Source organism: Xiphophorus couchianus, chromosome 8 (assembly GCF_001444195.1).
Source record: "Xiphophorus couchianus chromosome 8, X_couchianus-1.0, whole genome shotgun sequence".
In the NCBI taxonomy this organism is placed as follows: Eukaryota; Metazoa; Chordata; class Actinopteri; order Cyprinodontiformes; family Poeciliidae; genus Xiphophorus; species Xiphophorus couchianus.
The window spans coordinates 26,930,687-26,956,825 of record NC_040235.1 but is presented as its reverse complement, the minus strand read 5'-3'; the positions used below and the strand labels follow the sequence as shown (position 1 = coordinate 26,956,825).

The 26,139-nt window shown below is 38.9% G+C and overlaps 2 protein-coding genes across 6 annotated transcripts in view; both read right to left on the bottom strand.

The window, feature by feature from the left end:
- Positions 1–5,702, bottom strand: part of mctp1b (multiple C2 domains, transmembrane 1b) — a 33,456-nt gene extending 27,754 nt beyond the window's left edge. For 4 of the 5 annotated variants that reach the window (XM_028025301.1, XM_028025302.1, XM_028025304.1 and 1 more), the window contains exon 1: positions 4,986–5,702. In XM_028025301.1, the coding sequence (XP_027881102.1) occupies positions 4,986–5,492 (507 nt within the window). In that variant the 5' untranslated portion in view covers positions 5,493–5,702. Of the gene's footprint in view, positions 1–2,813; positions 3,096–4,985 lie in introns of those variants that run through there. The other variant, XM_028025306.1, reaches the window with a different exon arrangement.
- A 1,117-nt stretch (positions 5,703–6,819) lies between these two features.
- septin5b (septin 5b) lies at positions 6,820–23,850 on the bottom strand. The gene is made up of 12 exons (XM_028026054.1): positions 23,591–23,850; positions 23,422–23,432; positions 19,820–19,910; positions 19,611–19,697; positions 19,403–19,526; positions 16,751–16,885; positions 16,038–16,155; positions 14,759–14,860; positions 14,293–14,389; positions 14,082–14,217; positions 11,721–11,823; positions 6,820–10,214 (listed from the first exon to the last, which is right to left on the bottom strand). The coding sequence occupies exons 1-12, from the start codon at positions 23,631–23,633 to the stop codon at positions 10,152–10,154; spliced, it is 1,110 nt and encodes a 369-aa protein (XP_027881855.1). The 5' UTR covers positions 23,634–23,850; the 3' UTR covers positions 6,820–10,151.
- Positions 23,851–26,139: the final 2,289 nt, after the last annotated feature.

Sequence of the window (26,139 nt, the reverse complement as noted above, 5' to 3'; positions counted from 1 at the left end):
TGTTTGCAGTTCATTAGGATTGTCTGTACTACTTTCTAGAAACATTAATGAATATCACATTAGAGCTCCACAAGTTCATTCTCACCTGGTCAAACAATCATATTGTCACCTAACTAAAATAATTGCCCAAGTCATTTTTTGAAATTGATTAAAAAAAATCTAATTAAAAAAACAAACAAAAAAAATCCCCATCTCTATATTGCCCAGATATGACTTAGGCAAAGAAATCACTTTTGGCAAAAACAAGCATACAAAAAAACTTTATTTAATGAAGGTAGTTATATGATAATACAAAGGAATGTCCAGCCATCATGCAGTTCAGGAATGACGTCCGTATCCCAGAGTGGGAAATACGCATATGAACCCTAGATATGAACATCAAACCATGACAGTAACCAGAGTATAAACCTTAGAGTGGGACGGTGTTGTCATATTGCTGAAACACCTTTTAGTCTATTTTCTTGTTTATCTGAGTGGATAACAGCAGAATAATCTGGACCGCTGTCTGGTTCACCATCTGGGTCACCGATCACCCACAGGAGATAGAAATACTGAGTCTACGTAATCTGACAGACACTCATCAACAACAATACATACATGTTCATTTAAAACATGATTTTCACTGGTTTGGTCTCTAGTAGAACTGGAACTTTAAGTGAAAATGTTTGTGTTACTTTAGTCCATCTCCTACTTTCCTTTTGTCAAACCGAACTGCTGTTTTCCTCACTCAGTTACTGGATTCATGCTGGAGCAAAAGGAAAAGAGCTCACCGACAGCAGGCGTTCACATGACGAGGCGAGGCAGAAGGGGTCATCTGAAGAGGCGCAGCGAAGAAACCTTTGGATCGCTAGACGGGGCCGTGCCACCGGGGTTTCGCTTAATAAAAGATCCAGGGTTGGGGATGACACCAGAGGATCCCTCACAAAAAAAAAAGCTCTTAAAGTTCAACACAGAGTTGAGAAATATACAAAAGCAGAGAAACTGAGAATGTCTCAGAGATAGCTCCTGACTAGAAGGAAGCAGGAGACCAAGTCAAGTTGCTGAATGAAAAAAAAAAAAAAAAACGACAGAAGGACAGCAACGAGTCAGCCTGCTTGGCTGGATGATAATCCTTTCCCAGTGGATTAGGAGTAACTAAAAGAGTGCTCTTCAGGGTATGACCAGAAAAAACAGGACAACGGCCTCATCGGGTCACACACAGACATGTCAGGAACAACAAGTGCAGACAAAAGAAGTTTTTCCCCCTCATACCATCTGATCTGACCCACACATGAAATTATTAACTTTGAGGCAGCAAAAACCATAGAGTGACAATAATAACTATTTATTACTTCTTTTTTAGGTAACTGTTTGGCTGATACAGCAACACATACCAATGCCAAATCACATCCGTTTGTAACATGTTACTTCAGGACACTAGTCATATAACAAAAGTGTGTTGTTTGTCATTAAAGTATCAGTATTCAGTCTTCTTGAACAGTGTTGTAAAATAGTAAAACTAAAAATCCCTACAAACAGTTTTTTGCGGGTTTTTGAACACCATTAATTGAAATTCATCATGACAAAGATGAATCAAACTTTTATCATGATAAGAAATGTATTGTGATAAATGATAAACGATACATTAAATGTTCGCCCGTAGCGTCAAGCTACCAGGAAGCCGTTATCTTCCAGTGCTGTCATATTCCATAACTGCAACTGTACCAGGAACTACATGACCAAGGCTGAAACCCCACAACCACTGAACTAGACACAAAAACTGAAAAGTCTAGACTGGGCCAAGAAATATCTAACGACAGATTTTCAAAGGTTTTATAAACTGATGAAATTAGGGACTCTTGATGGACCAGATGGATAGTACCGTGGCTGGATCAGTCACAGGTATACACCTTGTATGAATTAATTAGTCTTTTTGGGGGACATTGTTGCTGTTAAAATCAGTTCCATTATCTACAATATTTGGTTTCAGATTTTTGTGGTTCCCAAAGTTTCCAACGAATAGTAAAGCATATATATGCACACCATGAATGTTAGAAGAGATCAAAAAACTGTACTTACAAATAGATAAAAGCAAGATGTAGGCTGTTCCTGCTGTTAATACGAACATGTTTAGCTGATTTAGAACAAATGTTCATCCAGTGGGTGGGTTTACATGCTCATTTTGTGGGTCAGAAGGTGAATACTTTGGGAACCACAGGTTTAAACAAAACAGAAGGACTGAAAAATCTATTGATCTGATATGAATATTGGAAATCGGAGTGTTGGATTATATCAGCTTGCAGCTAAAATCTAACATACTCAGGACCTCGAACATTTAGTCCACCCCAGCAGTGCTTGTATCCCACACACAGACCCACTGGTTAATGATAAATGGGTCAGTTGTTCTGATGCCCATTGCTGTTGAATATTGTTCTCTGTTTGAGTGATTTCATTTGACCCAGCCTTTTCTGACATACCATGCTGCAAAATAAGCAATAAAAAGAGCCATGATTTCTACTGATAATGTATTGGGTTATTATCATTAGTAGCCAATACTCAAACATATCAGTATAGCATCGGAACACCCCTGATGTTGGGCATGACACTGGACATATGAGAAAGGCTAAAGCCAAGCTCACTTTTCAACATTTTCTAAAGAGTTAAACAGGAAAAAACAGGCAAAGCAGAAGCAGTTAAACAAAAATGTCCAAGAGCATTCAGAGTTAGAAGCAATAGCTGCTTTAACGATAGCCTGCTGGTGTTATTAAAGCTCAAAGAAGCAACTAAATAACTACTGGCAGATTTCTTTTATGTGCTTTAGAGTGAAGACAAACCTGGAGTCTCTCCAGCAGGGTGTCAGTACCATACGGACCCAGGCTGAGCCTTTCTGACATTCCTCAGGAAATGCTGACACTGTCCAGCTCCGCTGTAGGCAAACCTCTTACGTCCGTCGCAGCACAGTTACCAAGAATGTATATTTCTCTCCTCAGTTCTTTACAACATGTGGTGTTACCATGTAAACGGCAGAGAGGATTCGTATTCTGACATAGAGGGGTCAAAGGTTTTGCAGAACATTACATGAAAAATGTAAAAGGAGTTTTTCTCTAACATTTGCAGACGTCTGTGTGAAACTTGAGTCTGAAATCAAGTTTCACCATCCCACTCCTCCCCACATCTTTAATTTGCCCCAGATGTGAGTCAGACTCCAGTTTACTACTCAGCTCCACAGAGAAGCAACCAGCATTCTTCAAACAGTCGCTTCAGAAAGGCTTCCTAAAGATTTAACTACGACTTTTACATGTTATGATTGGGCTGCATCTCAAGTCAGGCTTGCTTCCAAAATGAACTTCCTCCAACTGACATGTTATTTCTTCAACCCCTTCATCCCATTCATCCCCTTATAGTGACATTATAATTATTTTATATCCCACATGTCCTCTGTTTTTATGATCTGTTTGTATCCCGTTCACTAGTTTTAGAGCTTGGCAATACACCAATTTTATTGATAAATCAAATTTTCTGTTTCATCAGTGAGATTTTGTAGTTCAGAATCCACTGCTGTTCACTCTACTACCACATATAAGAAAATCCTCATCAATAAACCTGTGAATATTACAGCAGTTGTGGGACTCATTCATGGGAATGATAAATCAATATATGTATATCTATAGAGAAAGATGTCTATATGGACAGAGACAACAACCTAAGGCTCAATCTCTCAGGAGTTGTTCATCTTGAGGAAGTTGAGCTAATTTTTGGAAAAACGTGTTTCTTGTACTGTCGAATGTTTAAAAAAAAAATACAAAAAAGTAGGCTTGCGCGATCGGTATCAGTAACGGCCCGATGTATACAACTGGGCAGATTTTAACAACCGATATTTATTGGCATCTTGATGCCCTTTGTTCCAGGGGGGATGTTGATCATGTGATATTTGTTTTGGTCACGTGACAGTGATAGTGATGCAGTGCAGGATTGTGGAGAGTTTAACTGAAACAGTGGTGAAGTCAGTGGTAGTTTTTTTTTGTTAAGGTCTAGGAAGAGTAGTGAAACACATATAATATGAATAACAGCAGTTTTATTGTCAGATATAAAATTTTCACATCTGTGTATTGCAAAAAAAAAACAGTTACCCTTAAAATTGTTACACTATGAAGGCTTGTTGTTTTGTTATTTAAAAGTGGTTATAGTGTATTTGATAACATGTAATTTATTGCAGTTTACCTTTTTTTATTAGTATTATTCAGAGCTAAGGGTTGAGGTGGGAAATAAACTGCAACAGAGTTTGGAGGTGGTGTGGGTACCAGGGGGCGCGCAAAGATTTTCTTGTAAAACGGAAAAAGTTTGGGAACCACTTCCGGGAAACTGAACCATATTAGAGGATCCTCAGAGGAAGGAGCTGACTGTTCAAACGGTCTCTATCAGGCTAATGAGCTGCTGCCATCAGAGAAACTGAATAACACTGAGAGCAAAACCAGCCACATGGCTGCCCAGCATCCTGTAAACATGCTGAACTGCTGCTGAATTATGCATTTATTACTATCATAATCCATCTGTCGGAAGCCTTATTGCTTTGTCTTCGTTTATCTACATTTAATGGTTTTTAACGCTGTTACACATCCCAGAGAAATGCTGTCCAGTTTGTTGTTTACAATGAAACCTGAGTAACTGATTTGATTGGAGCTGATTCTGATCGGATCGATTTACTGTTCTGCTTTGTTGTTCACACAGACGAATGACTCAATCAGGAAAGTGAGTTTCTCATCAGTCTGAACACAGAATGAATCAAGAAACAACTGAATAAAATTAGTAGCTGCGACCTCCTGGAAACATCAAGACTTTTACTGTTGTGTCCTAATACTTTCATTAGTCCACTCCAGTTGACTTATACAAGTTTACTTGTAGTCTGTTTCCTACTTCCGGGAAACATGCTGGCACCCAGCCATTCACACTAAACGTCATTCAGTAAAACTTCGAGTAAAGTCAGGTAAGTGACCCTCCGGACTCACCGCCTGCTCATGCTTCCTCTCCAGGTGGCTTTCCACCGCCGCCGCCTGCTGCGCTGCGGCCGCGTCGCTCCCGCGGCTGCCGCCCGGAGGCTCCGTCAGCCTCTCCAGGCACGCGGACCCCAACGAGGAGCTCTTGTGGTGGGACTGAACCAGCTGAGCCACCGTGGATTTGCTCGCGCCGGCGGACTTGCGCTTGATGGACGAGTGGAGCTTCTCCCGGCCAGGCAGGGCGCTGCTCCCGGGAGGTTTGCCGCAGAGCGGAGCCTCCTGCGGTTTCACGTCCGTCACCTCAGCGGAGAAGAGCAGGTCGGGCTGCGAGGAAGAGATAACCCGGTCCAGAGCGACGTTCTCCTTCCGCTTAGTCTTCTTGAACATCCACATGCTCCTCTTGCTCTGCTCGTCCGGCTCTCGGCCGCCCAGCTTGGGACTGAGAAGCGGCTTAGCCTTGGCTTGAAACTGTTTCCACACCGAGCCGCTCTCATTCTCGTCCCCTTCACTCCCCTCCATCCTCCTGCCCAGAGCTCTGACGGACGCTGCTGCTCTGCCGACTTACGCAACCAGTAATAAAAAGATAAAAAAAATAAAAAAAATAAGCCCGCACTACACCGAGAGCAACCCGCTGAAACACGGATATGCAGGCTGGGCAGTCTCTGCTGCACAGCTGGCTGCCGTTTCACCCCGAAGCTTCTCCCACTCTGTCCACAGAACACAACACAGAAACGCTTTCAACTGATCTGAAGTCAGGTCTGGTTCTTCTGTTACAGCAACAAGGCACTTCAAACTGCTTTACACCTTTAAGACAAAATACAGTGACTGTGAAACCAGCGATAATTGCGATAAATAAAAAAAAACAATTGCGAAAACAGCGATAAATATTGTCAAATGCCGTCATCAAAATCATCAAGCACATCAAACAGGTCAATGTTCCCGCTATTGATCAAAGGCAGCTCTAAATAGTGGCCTTGATTTAAAGAAGCTCAGTGTCTCGGCATCTTTGCAGTTTTCTGAAGGTTTGTTCCAAATTTGTTGTGCATAGAAACTGAATGAAGGATTTTAGGCGTTTCCACAACGGAACCCTGTACCAATAAGGTCCAGTTCGGTCTTAGGGACCATTATTACAGTGAAAGGGGCGGTGATGTGTAAATGTTTTGGAGCTTTACATCATGTTATGATGGTATTCCCTCATCAAAAACATACCTGGAGTTTTGCCTTGATTCTTTCATGCATGTTTGAGAAATACTTTAATCTCCCGTGGCAACCAGTCAGCTCTGCAAATCGCCTGCCTGCACCGAGCTCCGCCTCCGAGGTACATCTATGAACATTTTGAATGTTTATAGATCATTTTTGGATTTTCTTTCACCCTCCACATCAGGGAGGGCGGCGCCCCAGCGCCCCCTATGGGCCAGCCGCTCAGTTAATGGCAATAATAAAGCAGTTCTAGAAACGCAAGTCTCAGCATCCATCCATCCATTTTCTGTTCACCCTTGTCCCTAATGGGGTCGGGAGGGTTGCTGGTGCCCATCTCCAGCTACGTTCCGGGCAATTTGACAGAAATGATCAACTGTCATTGTAAGTAAGGTTTCTATTGTCAACATGTCTCTTAGGGTTAATCAATCAGAGAATGTTTTAAATATAATTTCACGGTGTATAAACGCTGTAAAAGGTCACTGTTAGAATCTCATTTATTATTTGAAATCGCAAAAGCAAATTTAATGATTTGGAGTGGGAGTTATGTCTAAGTATTGCCAATGAAGAGTAATGTTGAAAACATCATGAACGTTATAGACAGTTCTACAACATCTCTCGAGTGAAAACAGAAAATTCAGACTGCTGAGACAATTCTCACATCATTTTTATTATCATCACAAAATTTAAAAACAGTCTGATCAACCACAGAAACAGAAAAAAAAAGACTTGCAGTCCTGATTGCTGGAAAACTCTGTTGCTGTCAGGGAGTTCAGCAAACATTTGTTTTCTGATCGACTTCCTCTGGCTGTATTTCATTTCACAAGATTTACCTTCATATGTACAAATCATTACAATTCCCCAGAAGAGTACAGCACTGAAGTGTAGAAAAGCAGTGTGATGAAATGTCGTCTAAACTCTCTGGAACTGAAAAGATGAAGGTTTGTGGAAACATTAGCTGTATGTTGGTGTCAGTTATTACTTGTGAGAAACATAAAAGGAGATTATATTCACACTAGCCTTTCTTCCGATGACCGTAATATTGCCAAAATTGGAATAACAAAACTGAATTTGTTTAATGGAAACAAAGCAATTTCAAAAAACAAAATGCTAAGACGTTTTTGAGTGAGGATGATTAGGTTTTTCAGGTATTAGTTTATTTCGCATCACACGAGTCATGTGATCAACAACAGGAAGTTACTACTGGTGGGAAAGACTATAAAGACAGCAGGAAGTAGCTGGACAACCTGTGTCAAATATTTGATTACTGAATAAAGTTTACCAGCACAGAAACATTTAACAATCTTCATCAGATGTAATTAATTCTGATGTTAAAACCAAGAGACGGTACCAGGATATTTGTCAGAACCGTCTGTGTGTCAGTGGGTTTGGTCAGAACCAGAATTTTTTCTGTTTTAATCCTAGACATGTTAGAATGATCCTGTAGAAACTGCTGCACAAGCCTTCAAGACTTTACTTTATAATTCAATATGTTCACGTATTCAAAACGATTAATCTGCACTTCATATTAGAATAAAATAACCAGATTAGACAGCAAACAAAACAATGGGTCTTATAGTTAATTAGAAAAACAGGACCACAGTCAGTGGAACAGGACTGTTTACAACAATTTGTTTGCTTTTATTTTATCATAATTTCTCTGTAGATGGTTAACGGCTGTTCAGGTTTATTTTATATATTCTTCAATACAAACAGGATCTAAATTGTAGATAAAAAGTTGATGAAAAAACAGCTGCTTCTTTGTATCTATTATCATTCTGGTTGGATTTCTGACCGTGCTTCACAGTTAGTACAGTGTGTTTAGGTTTATGACCCTCACCTTGGCATCACTAAAGAAATTTATCACCATTGTGAGGAAAAAAAGCTCAATTTCCATCTTACCTAAAAACCTAAAGCTAGAAACTAAATGAATTCTAGTCCAAATTGAACATTCCAGTTTTATTTCTTGTTCTGCACCACAACCTGATGTTATTTGGCTCACTGGTGTTCCAGAACTTACTGTTTGTCAATCATTCTGTTGTTCTTGAACATCTGAACCAATTACCTTTTCATCAGAGGTCAGAGGTCAGGATAAACCTTAGACTAATACTGCGTTCCAGTTATACTCTGAACTGGGGAAATGGCAGCTTCCTAGTAGGAAAAAAGTTGGATTTATTCCCACTGGGAAGCTGGGAGAAACTCCGACTCCCTCCAGTTGATACTTGTATGGCAGACTTTGCATTTCAATATGGCCGCTCCTCACTTAATCAGCAGTAAGCTGTGGTGGAAACATGTTTATTTCACGAGACACACACGTAAGAGAAAATAATTGTAAAATCAATGTTACATGACGTGCCTGCAATGATAAACTGAACACAATGAAAGTAGTGTTTGATTATGGGAAGTAAAGCTTAAAACAATGTTTGGAAGAGGCCTTGATAACAACGTTTATGGGCGTCGCCATGTTGAAATTTCGACTTGAACGACTAGAATGTCGTTACCTTGGTCTGACATCAATCCCAGCTCAGAGTTCCCAATTCCCAGGTACCTGGAACGCACCATGAGTTTGATGTTCCAGAGAAATTAACATGTTGTTAGAGGAAAAAACAGTAAATATAAGGAAATCTGAGAGAGCTTCATGCAATTTTTGTAAAGTAATCAAGCTGAAATGAATGAATGTAATGGAATTAAATAAAAGAACAACACCAAAGATTAATATAAATTCATACAGCTACATTTTTTAACAAGAGAGCGATACCTTATCAAGGTCCTAGAGTTGAAGAAGTTCAACTTTATTGTGCAAAAATGTATCTATACATTTTTACTTTGTCCCCAGTTTTCATTTCATTTAATTTCTTTTTTTATTTCATTTTTTTGTTGAATTTTATTGTATCTTATATCCTGAGTGTTGACTGTGGGGGCTGGTGGTTTTCAATGTTTGCTTGAATGTATATTTTCTGTGTTTCTTAATAAATATATTGTAAAAAAAAAAAAAAAGTTTGATGTTCAGTGACCCTGAATCAAAAGTGGGTTAGGAAAAAAAAAATATGATATTTCTACAATTTCCTGACGTCAGGTCAATGAAAACTTTTTTGAATTATACCAAAAAGCCCTTTCTGTTTTCAGAAACCAGCCTTTTAAAATGAACTCCACCGGTTCTAATAAGAAACTCTGATATCCAACCGCAAGCTGCAAAACAGGGACATTATCTGTTATTAACTCTATGCACTGGGTATGTATACATTTGAGCTTATGTGGATTTCAGAAAGTCCACCATAAATTCAAACATGTGCACCTTTTCTTGCTTTTAAGATTCATTGAAGCTGCATCTTAAATAGCAGCATAAACGCATCATTCATAGTTCAGGATGAATATGATAATAAAGACCATGATGAGGAACCCAAACCTCTGATGCTCTGTGAACAAAGAACCCTGTTAGAAAACTGACAGGAGTCTCATTACAGTTTGGTGAGAATCATTTATCCAAACACCATCAATAACTCAAGACTTCTACATCTAATATTGTGCTTTTGTTTTTTCCTGTCACAACAGGAAGTCTTTATTTCTTATATTTAATGACTTTAAATAACTATGAAAACTCGATTCTGATATGTTCAGTTGACAAACCCGCTTCCTGTTTCTAAGAATATTCAAATTTCTGATCTTAATATTCAAAAGCATCATAACGTTTGACCACTGTTGGAATACTTATTCAGTATTTCAGCAAAGCGCTGCATCTACTTTGTTAATCTACTTTGGCCTATCTGATAACTTCAATCTACTGGCTAAAAATCTATAGATCACTTGGCTGAGGACTGCACTGAAGAGAAAGCATGCTGTCTTAAAAACACTTTATCTGTTAATTAGTAAAGAGAGATTTCCTCATCTCGTCCCTGAAAGAAGGGGAGCAGTGTGGGTTACACTGTGTGTGTGCGCGTGTGTGTGTGAGATTATAGCTGCTGTAAAAGGGCCGATTGGAGGTCACAGGTCCTGCCCGTGCATCTGCTGCTGCATCTTCTGCAGCATCTGCTGCATCCTCCTCAGCTGCAGAGGACCAGCCACATGGAGACAGAGAGACGGAGAGGAGAGGAGAGCAGCGTGAGGAGCAGACAGACTTTCAAAACTCTTCAACCTTTTTCACAAGTTATCACACCATGAACGTAAACTTCAGGGAACTTTTAACATCGATTTATGTGATAAACCAACACTAAGTAGTGCGTAACTGTGACAGGAATGGAAATGATGCATTATGTTTTATATTAGTTACCAAAATGTAAAAGTGTTGACCCCTCTGGGGTCTAATACCCCCAAATAAAATCAATTGCAATTAATTTCCTTCAGAACTTAACCAGTAAGTAAACAATTCAGCTGTGAAACTGAATCTCAGTAGAAATGCTTCTGTTAGAGAACATTAGTGATGTTTATGCAAATCATAAAGATAATAATGTTTTGAAACATGGATATAACAGCAAATGCAGGTTGTTTGGGGGGAGGGAGGGTTGCTATTTTTTTTTCTTATCATTCAAGCTGTAGTATGTAACTTTCATAAAATTGTATTTTATTTTTTTACATATTTATTCAAACTATCACTCTGTTGTGACAGTTTGGTATGAGACAGATAACCTGTAAAAAAACTGGAGTTCCTCTGCTTTCTCCCAGTGCTAATTAGAAACAACCAATGAGAGCCAGGAGGCGGGTCTTAATGTTGTTAATCATCCTCCATGTGGTGCTGCTCATTCCCTTTACCCTCTGCTAGCAGTTTGTTGTGAATGAAAGGCTAGTTAGCATGGCCACCAACGATGGTGGATTAACTGTTTTCATGTGACAATAAGTTGTTCCTCCACTATTAGAACATTGAGCAGCGGGTACATGAGGGGGATTGACAGCGCTAAGACCTTCCTCCTGGTTCTGATTGGTTGTCTCATCTTACACTGTCACAACATGGGGATAGTTTTAACAAATATGTGAAAAACATATTGTCACCTTGAAGAATAGGGAAAAAAGCACTTTTGGCAAAAAATGTCTTACACCATTTCTTAGGAAGGTGTAAGACCTTTACACCTTCCTAAGAAGGTGCGGCTTTAAGTTGGAAACTTTATGCTTTTCTTTTTTTACATTTTCTATAAATGTCAACATCCCATAAAAGAAAATGTATCCATCCTCTTTTCTTCAATATGGATACAAATAAAATGGCAGTCCTTAAAAAATGACAGTAAATCTACTGAGATTTTTATCAAAAATTATATATATTTTTGTTTTGTTCATATTTATTTTTTTTTTTCCAATGTTAATGTAACGCTAGTGGCTCAGATTATCCAAATATCAACACAAGAACTAGTTTTGAGATGTATTTGTGTTAGAACAAAATATGCGTTATTTTCCTCCACCTCACATTTACACACAACCTGTTTCGGTCTATTAGGAAAACATATTGGAAAATACATTAAATTTAGTTGATGCATTGAGGAAAAATGAGACAAAATTCAAGAAATTCTCATTATTTTTGCAAGATGTGGCATGTGACAGTAGTGTGTGTCTCCTGCCACTCACTTCTTCATCTTTCCTCTTGATAAGCTTCTCTGTCTCCACGGCGGGCGTGGACAGCGGCAGGATCGGGATGGGACTCTCCACACGCTTATCCGCATTCATCTTACTGTAACAGGAAAAACTCATGTGACCAATAAGAAGAGGCAGCCTTGGATCTGGCTGCTTTATGACAAATTGTTTCTGCTCAGACATGAGCGGGTAAAAAAAAACTTTACCTGTTGAGTTTGTTTATTTCTTCATTTACAACAAAAAATAGCATCTTTACTGCAGTTCTGCATTACTGGACAGACGCTATGAACCTGCAGGTTTAGCACAATATTTTGGGGTCTTTGTTTAATTAAAATAGTGAGGTTAATATATATATATTTTTTATTTATATTTTTGGGCAATATTTCTGACACTGCAGAAATTGTGAGCATCATAAACACAGAACAACAGGATTAAATAAATTAAGTAACATTTTTTGAAATATTTTTGTTTTCTGTCATACCAACAGTGGGAGAAAACAGCTAAAACAGATAAAAGTAATACTAAAACTAACCAACGTGTCAGGAAAAAGTGTAGTAGAGTAGGAAGAAATGGGAGGCAGGAAAAATAATAGAAGCAATGGAGCTGGGACACAAGGAAGGAAGAGCCTGGAAGTAAGAACGCAACATAAAATCTGAATTTTAATGTTTATCTAAAAAAGTTCTATAGCTGTAACTGGTAACAGTGACGGACACACAGCTGTGATTTCTCTGCTGCTTTTACAAAATTGAAATAAGAACAAACATATAAACACGTGTTATAAATATCATTAGCATAGCTATAAACATAATAACACAGCACTGGGTGATAATGCTGCGTTTCCCTCATCACTGTAATCACATTTATGCTTTCAGAGTGCAGCAAGTAAATCCTGTTGCACAATTTTATTTTTTCGTCTTTTGCTTTACATTTCTGCTTAAATGCTGTAACACAGTGAAACTGAGCGTTGTGTTGTTAGAACTCCAGAGTGCTGAAGGTATTTTTATGGCCCAGCTCTCTGATCTCCAACAGCAACCTGCTCCAAAGCTGCTTTCACCCACACTCATCAGCAGACACTTTCCACAGAGGAGCATCCATCCCACACTAGGGACGCTTTGTGTGGAGCCTCTTCCACAGCTTTTTATTTATTTATTTTTTTTAGATTGCATCTTGCACCCAGCTGCTCTAAAATAATTTATCTTTTACTTATCAGTTCTGGTTTGGTCTGTTAAACATTAAAAAATCAAGTCATCAAGGTTAGCATCAGCATTATCTAGAACACTTTTAAGGTTTTCATAACATTACCCAAGAATAACATTAAAACTGCTCAAACACACACTGACTCAAACACACACTGACTCAAACACACAGCAGGTTAGTTTCTGCTTCAAAAGACAATGGACGCTGGAAAAGACTACTGTTATGTTCAAGCTGTGCTAAAAGGTCTAGCGATGCACAGATCCAATATCAATATCGGTCCCGATATTGAAAAAAAATATTGCAAATTAGGTATTGGTGACAATGTGCCCAATCCTTAAGAGCAGATCTATTCGGTCTAGTTCTATGTTTTATTAGTTTTACATCACCTTTAGAATTCCTTATTGCACTTTCTGAACCAAAGACGGTTTGTTGCAGGTTAATTGTTTACATGTTCGACCAAAGTAATCAACCTGTTGACTGTCAGTTTTATTTTACATTGGCTGTTCTACTCCTAATCGCTCTGACTGAACAGATTAAAGTTGTTTTGTTTTTACATGTTTGACCAAGCTGGTGAAGCTGTTGATGTGAAATGCACTAGTGCAGAGTTATCAAATACATTTGTAATTCAGTACATTTATGTCTGTTTAAAGACAAAGAAACATTTAAAGTCAATTCAGCTGTTTCTCTGCATCAGATTGTTATCAGCCGATACTAAACCTCAGTTAACTGTATTATTGGAAGTGAAAAAAGTGGATTCCTTGAAAGGAGATGGCCTATCAGCAAGGCTATTCAAGCATAACATAGCATCTCAATGCTAAACATGTAGCAGCTAACGCTAACGTCAACGTCCACAGTCCATATTTCTAAAGAAGCTCCATGAATGAGCAGAACTTCCTGAAACACTGGAAAGATGAATGTCTAATAACACTTTGCACCAATCTGATGGTTGAATAACATAAACCACAGATTAAAAACAATGAATATCTTTGTTATAAATATGTCTATTTATTCAATAATTTCACAGGAGAAGAAGAGTTTTTGAACTGGAAATGTTGCTTTATGTAGTTTTTGATTAAAATGCAGTAAACTAATTACAGACCCTGCAATTAACTTGATTAAAAATTGGAATCAACTTGCTGTCCAGTGGTTCCGGCTCACCTGGTCATGTTCTGGATGCACTGGGCCCGGTAGTTTTCATAGTGACAGTCGTTGGTGGTGTCCTTCAGGTCGTGCATGTGCGTCCTAATCAGCATGTTCCTGAGCTTCCCGAAGTCACAGTGGGACGGGTTCTCCACTGCGGGAAGAGACCGACATGAGGGGCCGACATGCACCGGGAGCGGCGGCTGCAGACTGCAGCTCGGGGCCTTACCCTCCACGATCCCCCACGGGTAGAGGCGGCCCCTCACCCTCTGACCTCTGACCTCCAGCACAGTGTTCCCGCCGATCACTGCAAACGGAAGGCTCTCCTGCAACGCCGACACAGACGTTTGAACATCCTGTTTTACGATCACGCTTACAAAGAACTGCCAACGTTAATAAGGGGAATATTTGAATATTACATAACGCAGATTAATCAAACAACTTATTTTGATGTTATAGTTGAGTAAATAAAACCTTTTCTGAAAAATCTTTTGAAAACGTGCACAGGGTAGAGTGGCAGATAATAAATCACTGCTTTAATCTGTAACCAAAAAATAACAAGTAAACCGAAAAATACAATATCTGAGGGGGAAATAAAAAAAAACAGCAAACATATTATTCCTGAGCAGAGCGCGCTGCCATTCAATTTACTGCTCAAAATTTCACCGTACATGTTTTAGGCTCTTTAGGCCTACCTTCAGCCCTTTATCCTGCTGTTTGATCTCCTCGTCTTCATCAGAGTCGCAGTCGGGGAACTGGTAGATCTTTATCCCAAACTTATCGATCTCTTCCCTCACCTGGAAGGACCAAACACAACAGGGATGTGACGGGTCACAGCAGGAACACATGCGCCTCAGCGTGCAGAGCTGGAACATTTCAGGAGAAACGTGGGAGCTGTGTGTGAAAGCTCAAAATTCACTTCAAATAAAACCTCCTTATGGAGAAGTCTGAGTCATCCTGAAACCGCTCCAGAGTCTAAAGCTGACATTCTGCTGAAGGCTGGTGAATGGGTTCTTTTTTGGTTGTTTGCTTCATTTACTTCAGACTAGAGAGTACAAAAATAACGCATGGTTGTCATAACAACCATCACATGTCACGGGTCGTTTTCCATACTTCAAGCATGTAATTGCTGCACAGATTAAAATGCATAGGTTCCAATTTCAAGATCTAAAAGTCTAAAAGTTAAGTAAGGATAATTATAACGGAACTGGGGAATAAAGTTTGTGAAGCTGAATGGCCAAATGAGGTTTTGTGTTCTATAGGACATGTATAAATTTATTTCCAAAAATTAAATAAAACATTTTAATGTGCTTCACAAATGGTGCAAACTGTATATTCACCATTATAATTATCACAATTGTCAGATTTGAAGTGATCTGGAGGTTTTTATGTAGACATTTATTATGAATTCCAGTGATGAAGGTTAACAAATTAAACAAGTTAATGTTTATTCTGCTACTTTCAACACTAGAAGAACTAAGTCGGCATAGCTTTGTAGTAACAAAGCTAGATTTCTGCCAACAACAAAAAAATCTGAAATTTCGAGGTAATTATAACATTTCTAGAAAAAAGAAGGCAATTTCTGAACACCAAAGGTCAAAAATTGGGAAGAAAAAACTCAGAAATTTTAAGATGAATCTCAGAAATTTTCTAGGAAAAAAAAACATGGAAATTTCTGATTTTGAAAAGTTGAATAATTGCTGGAAAAAACTCAAAAGTTTGGAGACTAATATTAAAAAAAATTCTAGAAATGAAACAAGGAAATTTCTTATTTTGAAAAGTAAAAAATCTACAAGAAAAAGCACACAAAGCTTGGAAATTTCCAAGTTTCATGAGACTAACATGAAATACAGCGTCATAAAGAAGAACACTTCTTTAGAGTGTTCCAGGTTGCAGCTCACTGTCTGAATGTGGTTCTGCTTTATAAACTCTTATTATTCCTCAGAAAATCCAGTTCCTGAAGTAGACAGATACCTGTTCTTTGAGCCTCTTTATCTCAGAAGGCGTGAGGCAGTCGGCCTTAGCGATGAGCGGAACCACGTTGACTTTATCCTGCAGGGCCTTCATGAACTCCACATCGATGGGGCGGAGCCTGAGACAGGATGTTAACGTAGCACACGTTCAATACAATGAAAAAAATATTTCTTTTCAGATTTATTCAGTTTTTGCGTTTGTGTTGCACTTAAATGTTTCACATCATTAATGAGATTTTTTTTTTCCCGCACCAATATAACCGGAGCAAATACAAAAAAATACTTTTTACATGATGATTTCATTTAGTGAGGGAAAATGAGATTAGGTGGATTAGATAACCAACTCTTGTGGGAAAGTTCAATCACTCTGATAAAATCATGAAATACTATCAATAATCATACTTTTTGGTTCTGTTAAACTTGCCGTTAACACACACAAATTCCAAAACTGATGAAAAAAAGTCACTGGTTTGAAACGTTTCTAACACAGATCACTGCTGACCAAAAAACACAAAGGGTCAGGTCACATTTTCCAATTTGTCTTTCTGTGTTTATTCAGTGAAACTTATTTGATGATTTGAAACATGGAAATGTGACAGAAACTGAAGAAATGTGCTCAAGTTCTAGACATGTATGTCTCAGGGTATTTATGCGTGTAGGGGTGTGTGTGTGTGTGTGTGTGAGTGTGGGGGTGAGCGTGCGTGTGTGTATTACCCTTGTCCAAATGGGGATATAAAGTAAAGGCAGCAGTGGACCCTGTTATCCTGGATGTTCTTCCTGTTCACTCCACTTTCATCCCTGAAGTATTGTTCAAACTGCTGGTTGATGTAGTCTGTTACCGGAGTCCAGCTACAAAACACAAGCACACACCTTTCACTGCATGGCTGTTCTAGATGGCAGCAGAAAGTAACTTAGCCAAATAGCTGGAGAGTCACATCTCCAGGGAAACAGCAGGAGCTGTGAGAGAGCTAGAAATATCATCAATAGAATGTGTCCACATGGCTCTCAGGCACTACGAGCACACAAATAGCTGTGGAAACCATAAACAGTCCAGGAACGGACCAATTCACTTTATTCTCCTCTGATACCGATACCGATATCTGAGGCTTAGTAGCAGCCGATACCGATCCGATACAGAACATCAGATGAATTCACTACAAATGTTTTTTTACATAAATGTACTGAATTACAATTCTTTTTTTTTCCAAATTTATTTATGCTTTAACATGAGGTACAATGTAAAGACAGTGCAATAGTTATATAGCCAACAGTGTACCGTTAACATACTAACCTAATTGGGCTAGAACACACCCAATTAAACACACATATATACACATATATACACCTACATGAAATACATGAGATGGATCAAGTCAGAATAAACATACTGTGTTAGCGGACAGAAACAGATACATGAAAAAATAAATAAAATAAAAAGGAGCACAGTTACAAATGTATTTTTAACTCCACACCAGTACAGCTCACTTCAGCACAGCATCACAAGTTTGGTCAAACATGTAAAACCAGCTTTAATCTGTTCAGTCAGTGGGATTAGGAGTAGAACAGCCAATGTGAAATAAATAATAACGGACTAAAATAAACCACAACAAACCTTCTTTCAAACGGTTCAGAAAGTTCAATTAGTAATTCTAAATATAATGTCAAATAAATAACTATAGAATTAAGCTGAATGAATCTGCACTCATGAATGGGGCACGTTGTCACCTGATCCAGAATTTTTTCGACATCAGCTCCGATACAGATATTAATATCGGATCATTGCGGTTCTAGTCCAAAGGTGGAACCTGCTGTGTTTTCCTCTCCATGCTGCTGGGTTTTGGTCTCACCGCCGTTCACATCTGGAGACCATTCTGTCACTCAGCAACTGTCTGCAGGGGTGAAAGGTGAAATCATGCCTGCCTCATGAGCAAGGCATCAGATCCCAGCCGATGTGTCAGTGTCTGTGTTGAACATCCATAACTGTTAGTCGTGCCAACTAGTTTTCTGTCAGGGACAACAAAACTGTATGATTCACAAAGACAAGCTTCATTCTGTTGATGTGAGACAGTGTCTCTGTCATATTGCTCTACAACCTGGTTGCCATGCCAACCACTGTGTCTACTGCAGGCTGATTAAATTTGAGGGTACAGGATTTGGCTTTGCTTAATGGAGGAAAATAAAAGTCTTTGCAGCTCTGCATATAAATTGTCATAATTCATTTATGTTCATCTAATAACTAAAAGCATTGCGTGTGTCTCTGCTTTCTCTGTTCCAGTCAGCAGCAGTTCTTGCATGACTGGCATCATGGGTCAAATGTACAATACACAAACGATTTGAACAAGTTCTAAATGTTTTCACTTATAGGTTTCACAAATCCAAAGTTGAATTCAGTCCAGGTTTGACCAGCATATTTGGAGTTTTTAATTAATTAAAAGTTTTTAATTAATGCTAAAAAAAAAAAAGTAACAGAGTCTCTTATCAGACGCCACCTCCAGAAAGCCATGTTTTCTTACATTGCTTAAGTTTTTTATTAATAAGAGTTCCTCGCCTCTCTATTGGCTTAAAATGACATAATGCAAAAACATTATTGCATTATGTCCAGCACTGACGGTTTCTATTTGTCGTCACTGCTGGACTACAAATAGATTATGACTTAAAAATGGTGTATAACTTTGCTGTAGGTTAACAAGAACAGTTCAAAATGCTGTTGCTCTGCAAGCTAACGCTAACAATGTGATAGGGCTAGACAATAAATCAATAACATCATATATGGTGATCGACACCTGATCAATATCAACAGATGATATGTCTGATAGAATATTCAACTATTTCACTGAACTCCCATCCAGAACCGCACAGCATTCTGGGAGATGAAGGCAGGGGAAAGGCTTTAGTTGCTCAACTTCACAAAGCAGCTAAGCTAGGTTGCTGCCATCAACTAACTCACTCACTCTTTGGTTACCAAGCAACAACCTGTTGAGTAACTTGTGCAGCAGCAGTTTAAGGTTTTACCGCCATACCTCATAACTGCTTGAAAATTTTAAAAATAAAAAACAATCTATTGACTGAAAATGAGAAAACATTTTTCTTCAAACCACTAGCGCTGTCCCCTTGACATCATGACGCCCTCGGTGGAGAGCCATATTGTTCATGCCAACTAATCTCACAGGGCATTTGAATAGCATCTTTATAAAACTATAATATTCTTAATAAAAATAATAATCGAAGAAATAAAAGCAAAATAAGAACAGAGGCAGTGCAGGCTGAGATATACAATCAAAGAACTTTGTTTTTAAATGTATTCTGTAAACCAGCCACTCATGCTACAGGAGCTCCTGGACAAAGTTTGAATGTTTTGGTTTTTACCACTCTGTGTTGTTGACAGCGTCTCCAAAACCTGGCACATCCACGATGGTGAGCTTGAGCTTCACGCCCTTCTCCTCGATGTCCACCGTGCGCTTTGTGATCTCTACCGTCTGCTTGATTCGCTCTTTTCAGGGAGGAGAAACAACACAGCAGTCAGTCAGATATTCAGATTAAAACCGTAAAGACAAAAGCAGAATCAGCAGCTCACCCTCAGCGTTGAGCAGCTTCCTCTCTTTGTACAGGTCGGTGAGGAACAGGCTGTTGACCAGCGTAGATTTACCCAGACCAAACTCACCTGCATCACAAAAGTTTTAGTAGTTACAGTTTATTCATATACACACTCACACTCTCTCTCTCAATATATATACTGTATATATATTATTGATGATCTTATTTCACCCCAACCAGCAGACTCACCTGCCACCATGAGTGTGAAGTCGAAGCCTTTTTTCACTGACTTCCTGTGCAGTTGGTTGGGCAGCGTCGCAAAGCCCACATACTCTCTGTCCTAGAGACAAGCAAAGGTGATATTACAGCACACACACACACACACACACACACAAACACCCCACAATTTATGATGCACTGAGGATGGAGAGAGAGAACTCCTGATAGAGTGAGAAAGCTCTGCAAGTCAATGAGTCGATGAAATCTGATGGGTTTCCTTAGAAACTTCAAAACTAATTTAAATGATCTGAACTTAATGCAATATTTCATAACTATGATCAACTGTGTGATTGAATTGAAATAACCTCGAGATGGCATTTGTTGTAAATTGAAATAATAATAAATTAAATTAAGGAATTTAATTGAACTGAACTAAATTGAATTGAATTGAATTGAGGGGCTGCACAGTGGTGCAGTTGGTAGCACTGTTGCTTTGCAGCAAGAAGGTCCTGGGTTCGATTCCCCCGGCCTGGGGTCTTTCTGCATGGAGTTTGCATGTTCTCCCTGTGCATGCGTGGGTTCTCTCCGGGTTCTCCGGCTTCCTCCCACAGTCCAAAAACATGACTGTCAGGTTAATTGGTCTCTAAATTTTCCCTAGGTGTGAGAGTGTGTGTGTGTGTGTGTGTGTGTGTGTGTGTGTGTGTGTGTGTGTGTGTGTGTGTGTGTGTGTGTGCATGGTTGTTTGTCCCGTCTGTTTATGTGTTGCCCTGCGACAGACTGGCGACCTGTCCAGGGTAAACCCTGCCTCTCACCCGCTGGACATTTGCTGGAGATAGGCGCCTGACCCCACTAGGGACAAGAGTGTAAGAAAATGGATGGATGAATTGAAATTAATTGTATCAAACAGGTTTAGGGTCAGCCACTGTGAAAGGTCCAAAGAGCCTTTTCCGGCTCTGGAGCTGCAGGTTGCACTAAAGCAACAAACACCTAGTTGCGCCCACTTAACAAACACACATTGAGTTTTTGTCGGATCAGACCCAAGAAAGCAGAAGAGAGACAGAAACAGAGACACGTTTTGAGTCTCTCATTCAAATTCAGGCCCGCCGTCACTGCTGGACTACAAATAGATACGTATGACTTCAAAATGGAGAGCAGTTCTCCTGGGTTTCCTTCTGAAAGCTGATACTGTCAGTTTGTACAGATGGAGGAGCAGAAGAAGTGACTCCAGAGTTCAGGCAGAAGCTTTAAAGGCTCATCCAGCCTTTTCAGTTTTATCATTCATGAGGCAAAAGTTGAATTAGGTCATGCATAATGATGCCTGAATTAAAAATGACTTCGACTGCATATTTAAGCACAGCGTCCCATCTGAATAAGACAGAATGTTTAAATATTGTTGGTTAGTTAATTCCACTAGACGGACAGTCTCAGCTCTGTACCTCTCTGTTCTGACCAGCAGGGTGAGGACAGGTGAGTGCACTGAAAAAAAAATGTTTCTTTGAACAAAATTTTAAAAAATAATTCTAATTTGTTTAATTTTGCTCAAGCTGTCATTTTAATTTGAATCATTCTGAAATCAGATTTGTAGCTTGAACAATTAGCTGTAACGCATTATTTTATTTAAATTGGTGAAGGACATTCCGTGAAATTCATTTTATTTACTTTGGGTCCATAACAATACATATGAATATGAGAGAAAAATGTATTTATTTCTGTAACATTCAAAATGTGAAACTCTAAAAGTGTGGATTTTAATTCCATGGTTCCATTTTCAAGATACAATCAATATCTTCATCACAGAAAGAAAAAACTGAGTTAATTTAATCAAATTAAGTTTGTCAAACTTACTTTAATTACGATTGTTTAACATGACAACTTAGTAAACTTAATATATTTACTTGGATACATTTCATTTAGTAACTTGTAACAAATAAACTCTTCTTTTTTTAAAGCTGGATCACCTATTTTTTAAAATTTTTTCAATGTTCACACTGGACTTGAAGCAAAGTGGATTATATTCCTGTCCACTCTGGCTCTTGATTTCCAATAGAAACATAAACTTTCCCTCCGTGTCAGGTTAAGGTAGGCATGTCCAAAGTCCGGCCCGGGGGCCAATCACGGCCCGCAGTCAGATTTCATACGGCCCGCAGCTTCGGTCTTATAATGTATTATTTATGGCCCGCCTGCACCGTGAAACAGAATAAATAAATCATAAAACTTGAAACTGTAATTCCTCCTTTCACCAAATGGTGGCAGCACCACTTTAATACTATCAGTCTCTGCCTCCGTGCAGCGAACCGCTCTCCGCTCATTTCTGCCATGGCCACTGCAAAGAAAACAAGTTGACAGTGAGGGCCGCCGCTTTCAAGAGAGATGGGAATTATAATACTTCTTCACTGAAAATCAAGGCAATTGTGCTTGTCTAATTTGTAATGAGACGGTTGCCTTGTTTAAGGATTTCAACGTAAAGAGACACTACCAGACTAAACATGCTAACACATACAACAAGCTAACAGGAAGTGACCGTGCTGAAAAAGTGAAGCAGCTCCAAGCTGCACTGGCATCACAACAGCGATTCTTCACGCGGGCCTGTGAGTCAAAAGAAAATACCACCAAAGCAGCTACGAAGTTAATGTTATTAGCTAAACATGGCAAACCTTTTACTGAAGATACATTTATCAAAGACTGTGTTATGAAAATGGTGGAGAACATTTTGCCCTGAGAAGAAGCAAGAATTTGAGAAAAATGTTTGCCTGGCAGTAACAGTGTGGCACTGAGAGTTGAAGACATGAAACTGAGTGTTTTGAACGGTAACGTCTGTCACTATCAGCAGTGAAGAGCCAAAAGAACATTTATGCACCTGGATTTATGGCACTTATTTTTATTAAACTCTTGAGTAAGATTTGGTTATGAACCTGTAGATATTGTAAATGACGAGCAAAATTCACTTGTTTTAAGATTTAATAATAACAGACAACTTTGCATTACTTATAACTCCTGTTTAAAATGTTCTTGAGGCAAAGATATTTTTAAACTCATGTAAATTTAAGGTATTTCATACAGTTTGTTCAATGTTATCTGACTCTCCAGATATGAAAGAAAGGCAGAATTTGGGTTTTTAGAGTTGTTCTCATTTGCCTGAGTGGCTTATATTTTTTTTTTTTTTTTGTCATTTGAAAAATAAAGATAATTGTGACAATGAAAATTGTTTTATAACAGTGTGTGAAACTTTTGTAGTTAAAAAATGTCCGAACAAACTATTGGCCCCCGGGCATCTTCACTTGATCAAATCTGGCCCTCTTTGCAAAAAGTTTGGACACCCCTGGGTTAAGGAGTGTGTGTCCCTCCTGACTCTCTGACTACACTTTGCTGTTCTGTCCTCTCAAGGCTGCGGTTATCGTGTGCATCTTTTCTTTCCACTCAACTTTCTATTAACGTGCTCGTATACAGCTCATAATATTCTTATTTATTGGGAGGCGGATGCATAAATCATATTTCAGTGCCCTCAGTCATGAGTGACTACCCCCCATCTAGACGACATAATCTCTGTCAGCTGTTGTAAATGCAGACGGTGGCTGGAGATGGGTCTTTTTCAACACACATTCACACACCTCCAGCAGCCCTGTGCTCTTTACCTCCGAATCCTCTGCCATCACGAAGCCGAATTCCAGCAGACATGGAGCAGCGCGGCCGCTCCCAAGGCGGAGGAGAAGCGGAGAGAAACACAGAGAGAACCAGGCATGAAAGCTGCATCACCCAGCCTGCCGGGTTGTGTCGGTTCTCTGTCACCTGAGGGGAGCTCACCTGCACGGAGCGCGCGGCTCCGGTACCTGCTGATGGACGTCATGTTGGACCCGATGGAAGATGCTGCCTGGCTGAATGGAAGGGGCGGGTCAGAGCAGAACCAAATGTCCGTCACCGCGGCACGAGGGCAGGAAGGGAGCAGACACGAGCCAAAACGAACCCGAATCACACGGAGAGAAGCACATCTGTTACCATGGCTTCCTGGAGGTGCATTCAGAGACGGTCCCTGGGTCTGGTAGCTGTGTGGGTGAAAAAAAAAGAGAAAAAATATATTAGCAATACACCAGGCCACCAGGTGGGGGCAGTGTCCGTCTTCACGTAAACAAAATACTAGGCCGCTTTCAAATGGGCCACTCTGTTGCATCGACAAAAATTACATACATATATATATCTATATCTATATCTATATATATATATATATATATATAGATATAGATATATATATATATGTAATTTTTGTACATATATATATATATGGGTTGGACAATGGGTTGGGTTGGACAATGAAACTGAAACATGGTTTTAGACCACAATAACTTATTAGTATGGTGTAGGGCCTCCTTTTGCGGCCAATACAACATCAATTCGTCTTGGAAATGACATATACAAGTCCTGCACAGTGGTCAGAGGGCTTTTAAGCCATTCTTCTTGCAGGATAGTGGCCAGGTCACGACATGATGCTGGTGGAGGAAAATGTTTCCTGACTCGCTCCTCCAAAACACCCCAAAGTGGCTCAATAATATTTAGATCTGGTGACTGTGCAGGCCATGAGAGATGTTCAACTTCACTTTCACCAGTCTTACTGTGTGTATTGGTGCATTGTCATCCTGATACACGGCACCTCCTTCAGGATACAATATTTGAACCATTGGATGCACATGGTATATATATATATATACTGCTCAAAAAAATAAAGGTAACACTTTAAGTTTTAAACACCTGTTTAAGTGTTCCCTTTATTTTTTTGAGCAGTGTATATATATATATATATATATATATATATATATATATATATATATATATATATATATATATATATATATATAATAGATATAAAATAATTAAAGAAAATGTTATCAGACAATGTGAATAAATGCAAAATGTTTGAAAAATATCAATCTTAACTAATCTATCATAAAATAAACCTTGCTAAATTAAAAATTAAAAGTAATTTTTTTGTAAAAAAAAACAAAATAACTTAAGGAGAAACACCCACGCTAATTAGTGCCCAACTTGTAAAATCAGATCATCTTTAAATTAAAACCTTGCTGTGACACATGAAGTATAAGTTTTTTTTTAAAAAAATCTCAAAAGCAAAATTACTTCCTGATTTAAAGAAACTCGATGACATGACAAAGTTGTTGACAATGGTCAGTTTTGTAAAGGTTGCCTTGTTAATGGAGAAGTCATGGAGCAGTGGTGAGATGTTGCGTCCAGCATGTGGGAGGAAGCAGAAGCACCCAGAGAGAATTCATAAATGTGTGGGAGGAACATGTAAACTCCACGGAGAGATTCACTGGCTGGGATTTAAACTCATTGCCCAAATCAGACACCGCCACTGATGAGATCAAAAGCTCCAGATAAGATGTGCCTGAAAGAAAAAGAAAATAAATATAAAGTCTGTTTCATGGGGCAGTATCGTTATCATTAACCATAGAGTTGTGCAAAGTCAAAGTATGTAAATAAATTTGCTTAATGGAAACACAACATTTTGAAAAAAAAAAAAAATTATAAGAAGTTATTTTGCGCTAGAATTAATTGGTTTTGTTGGCCTTATTGAAAATAGATGCATTTTGCAAAACTGAAATGGAAAGACTTTTTTCAACAGCCGGATGTTACTACTGATGAAAACAACAAAAACAAGAAGAAGTGGTAGGATGAAGATGAGGATGATGGCTTTTTTTGTTTTGTTTTGTTTTGTTTTTGACAAAATGAAGTTAGTTCCTCTAATGCTCTCATGGCATTAGATGTGTGTCATTTTAACCTGTTGAATCCATAACTCTTCTGTAAAATCGCAGACTACAATTTCCTTCAAAACTCCACATACAAAAGTCCCAAGTAGGCGGGGCTTGTCGCTCCAAACCCTGAATAAAACATTGATGTCTCCTCTGATTGGCTGATTGATGATGAGCGCCAGCACCATGGCTGAATTATGAATATACTTTTCATGGAACTGTTTACATCCATTGCTGCCATAATTTTTAATGACTTATCGCAGGAAAAAGTTTATTTAGGTGTAAACTTAATTTAATTTCTTATTTAACAAAGGCATTGCAATTGCAAAATTGTGTTCGTTCACCATCAGCAGAATATAGAAAAAGATTTGCGCGCATTTGTCATGGAAACGCTGCTGGTGCAGAAAAAGCATTTGGCCAAGTTTGTCCCCTGAGGCACCCATCTGTTCTTTGACTGGTTCTTTACCACTTTCATCCTGCTGGACTCTGTGAGGGACTGGCACAGACCAAAGAGTGCAACATTATAAGGCATAAACCTTTCAAGAAGAAAGGAATGGGCATCAAACGAAGCTTCCACCTGAACTTCCTGTCCTC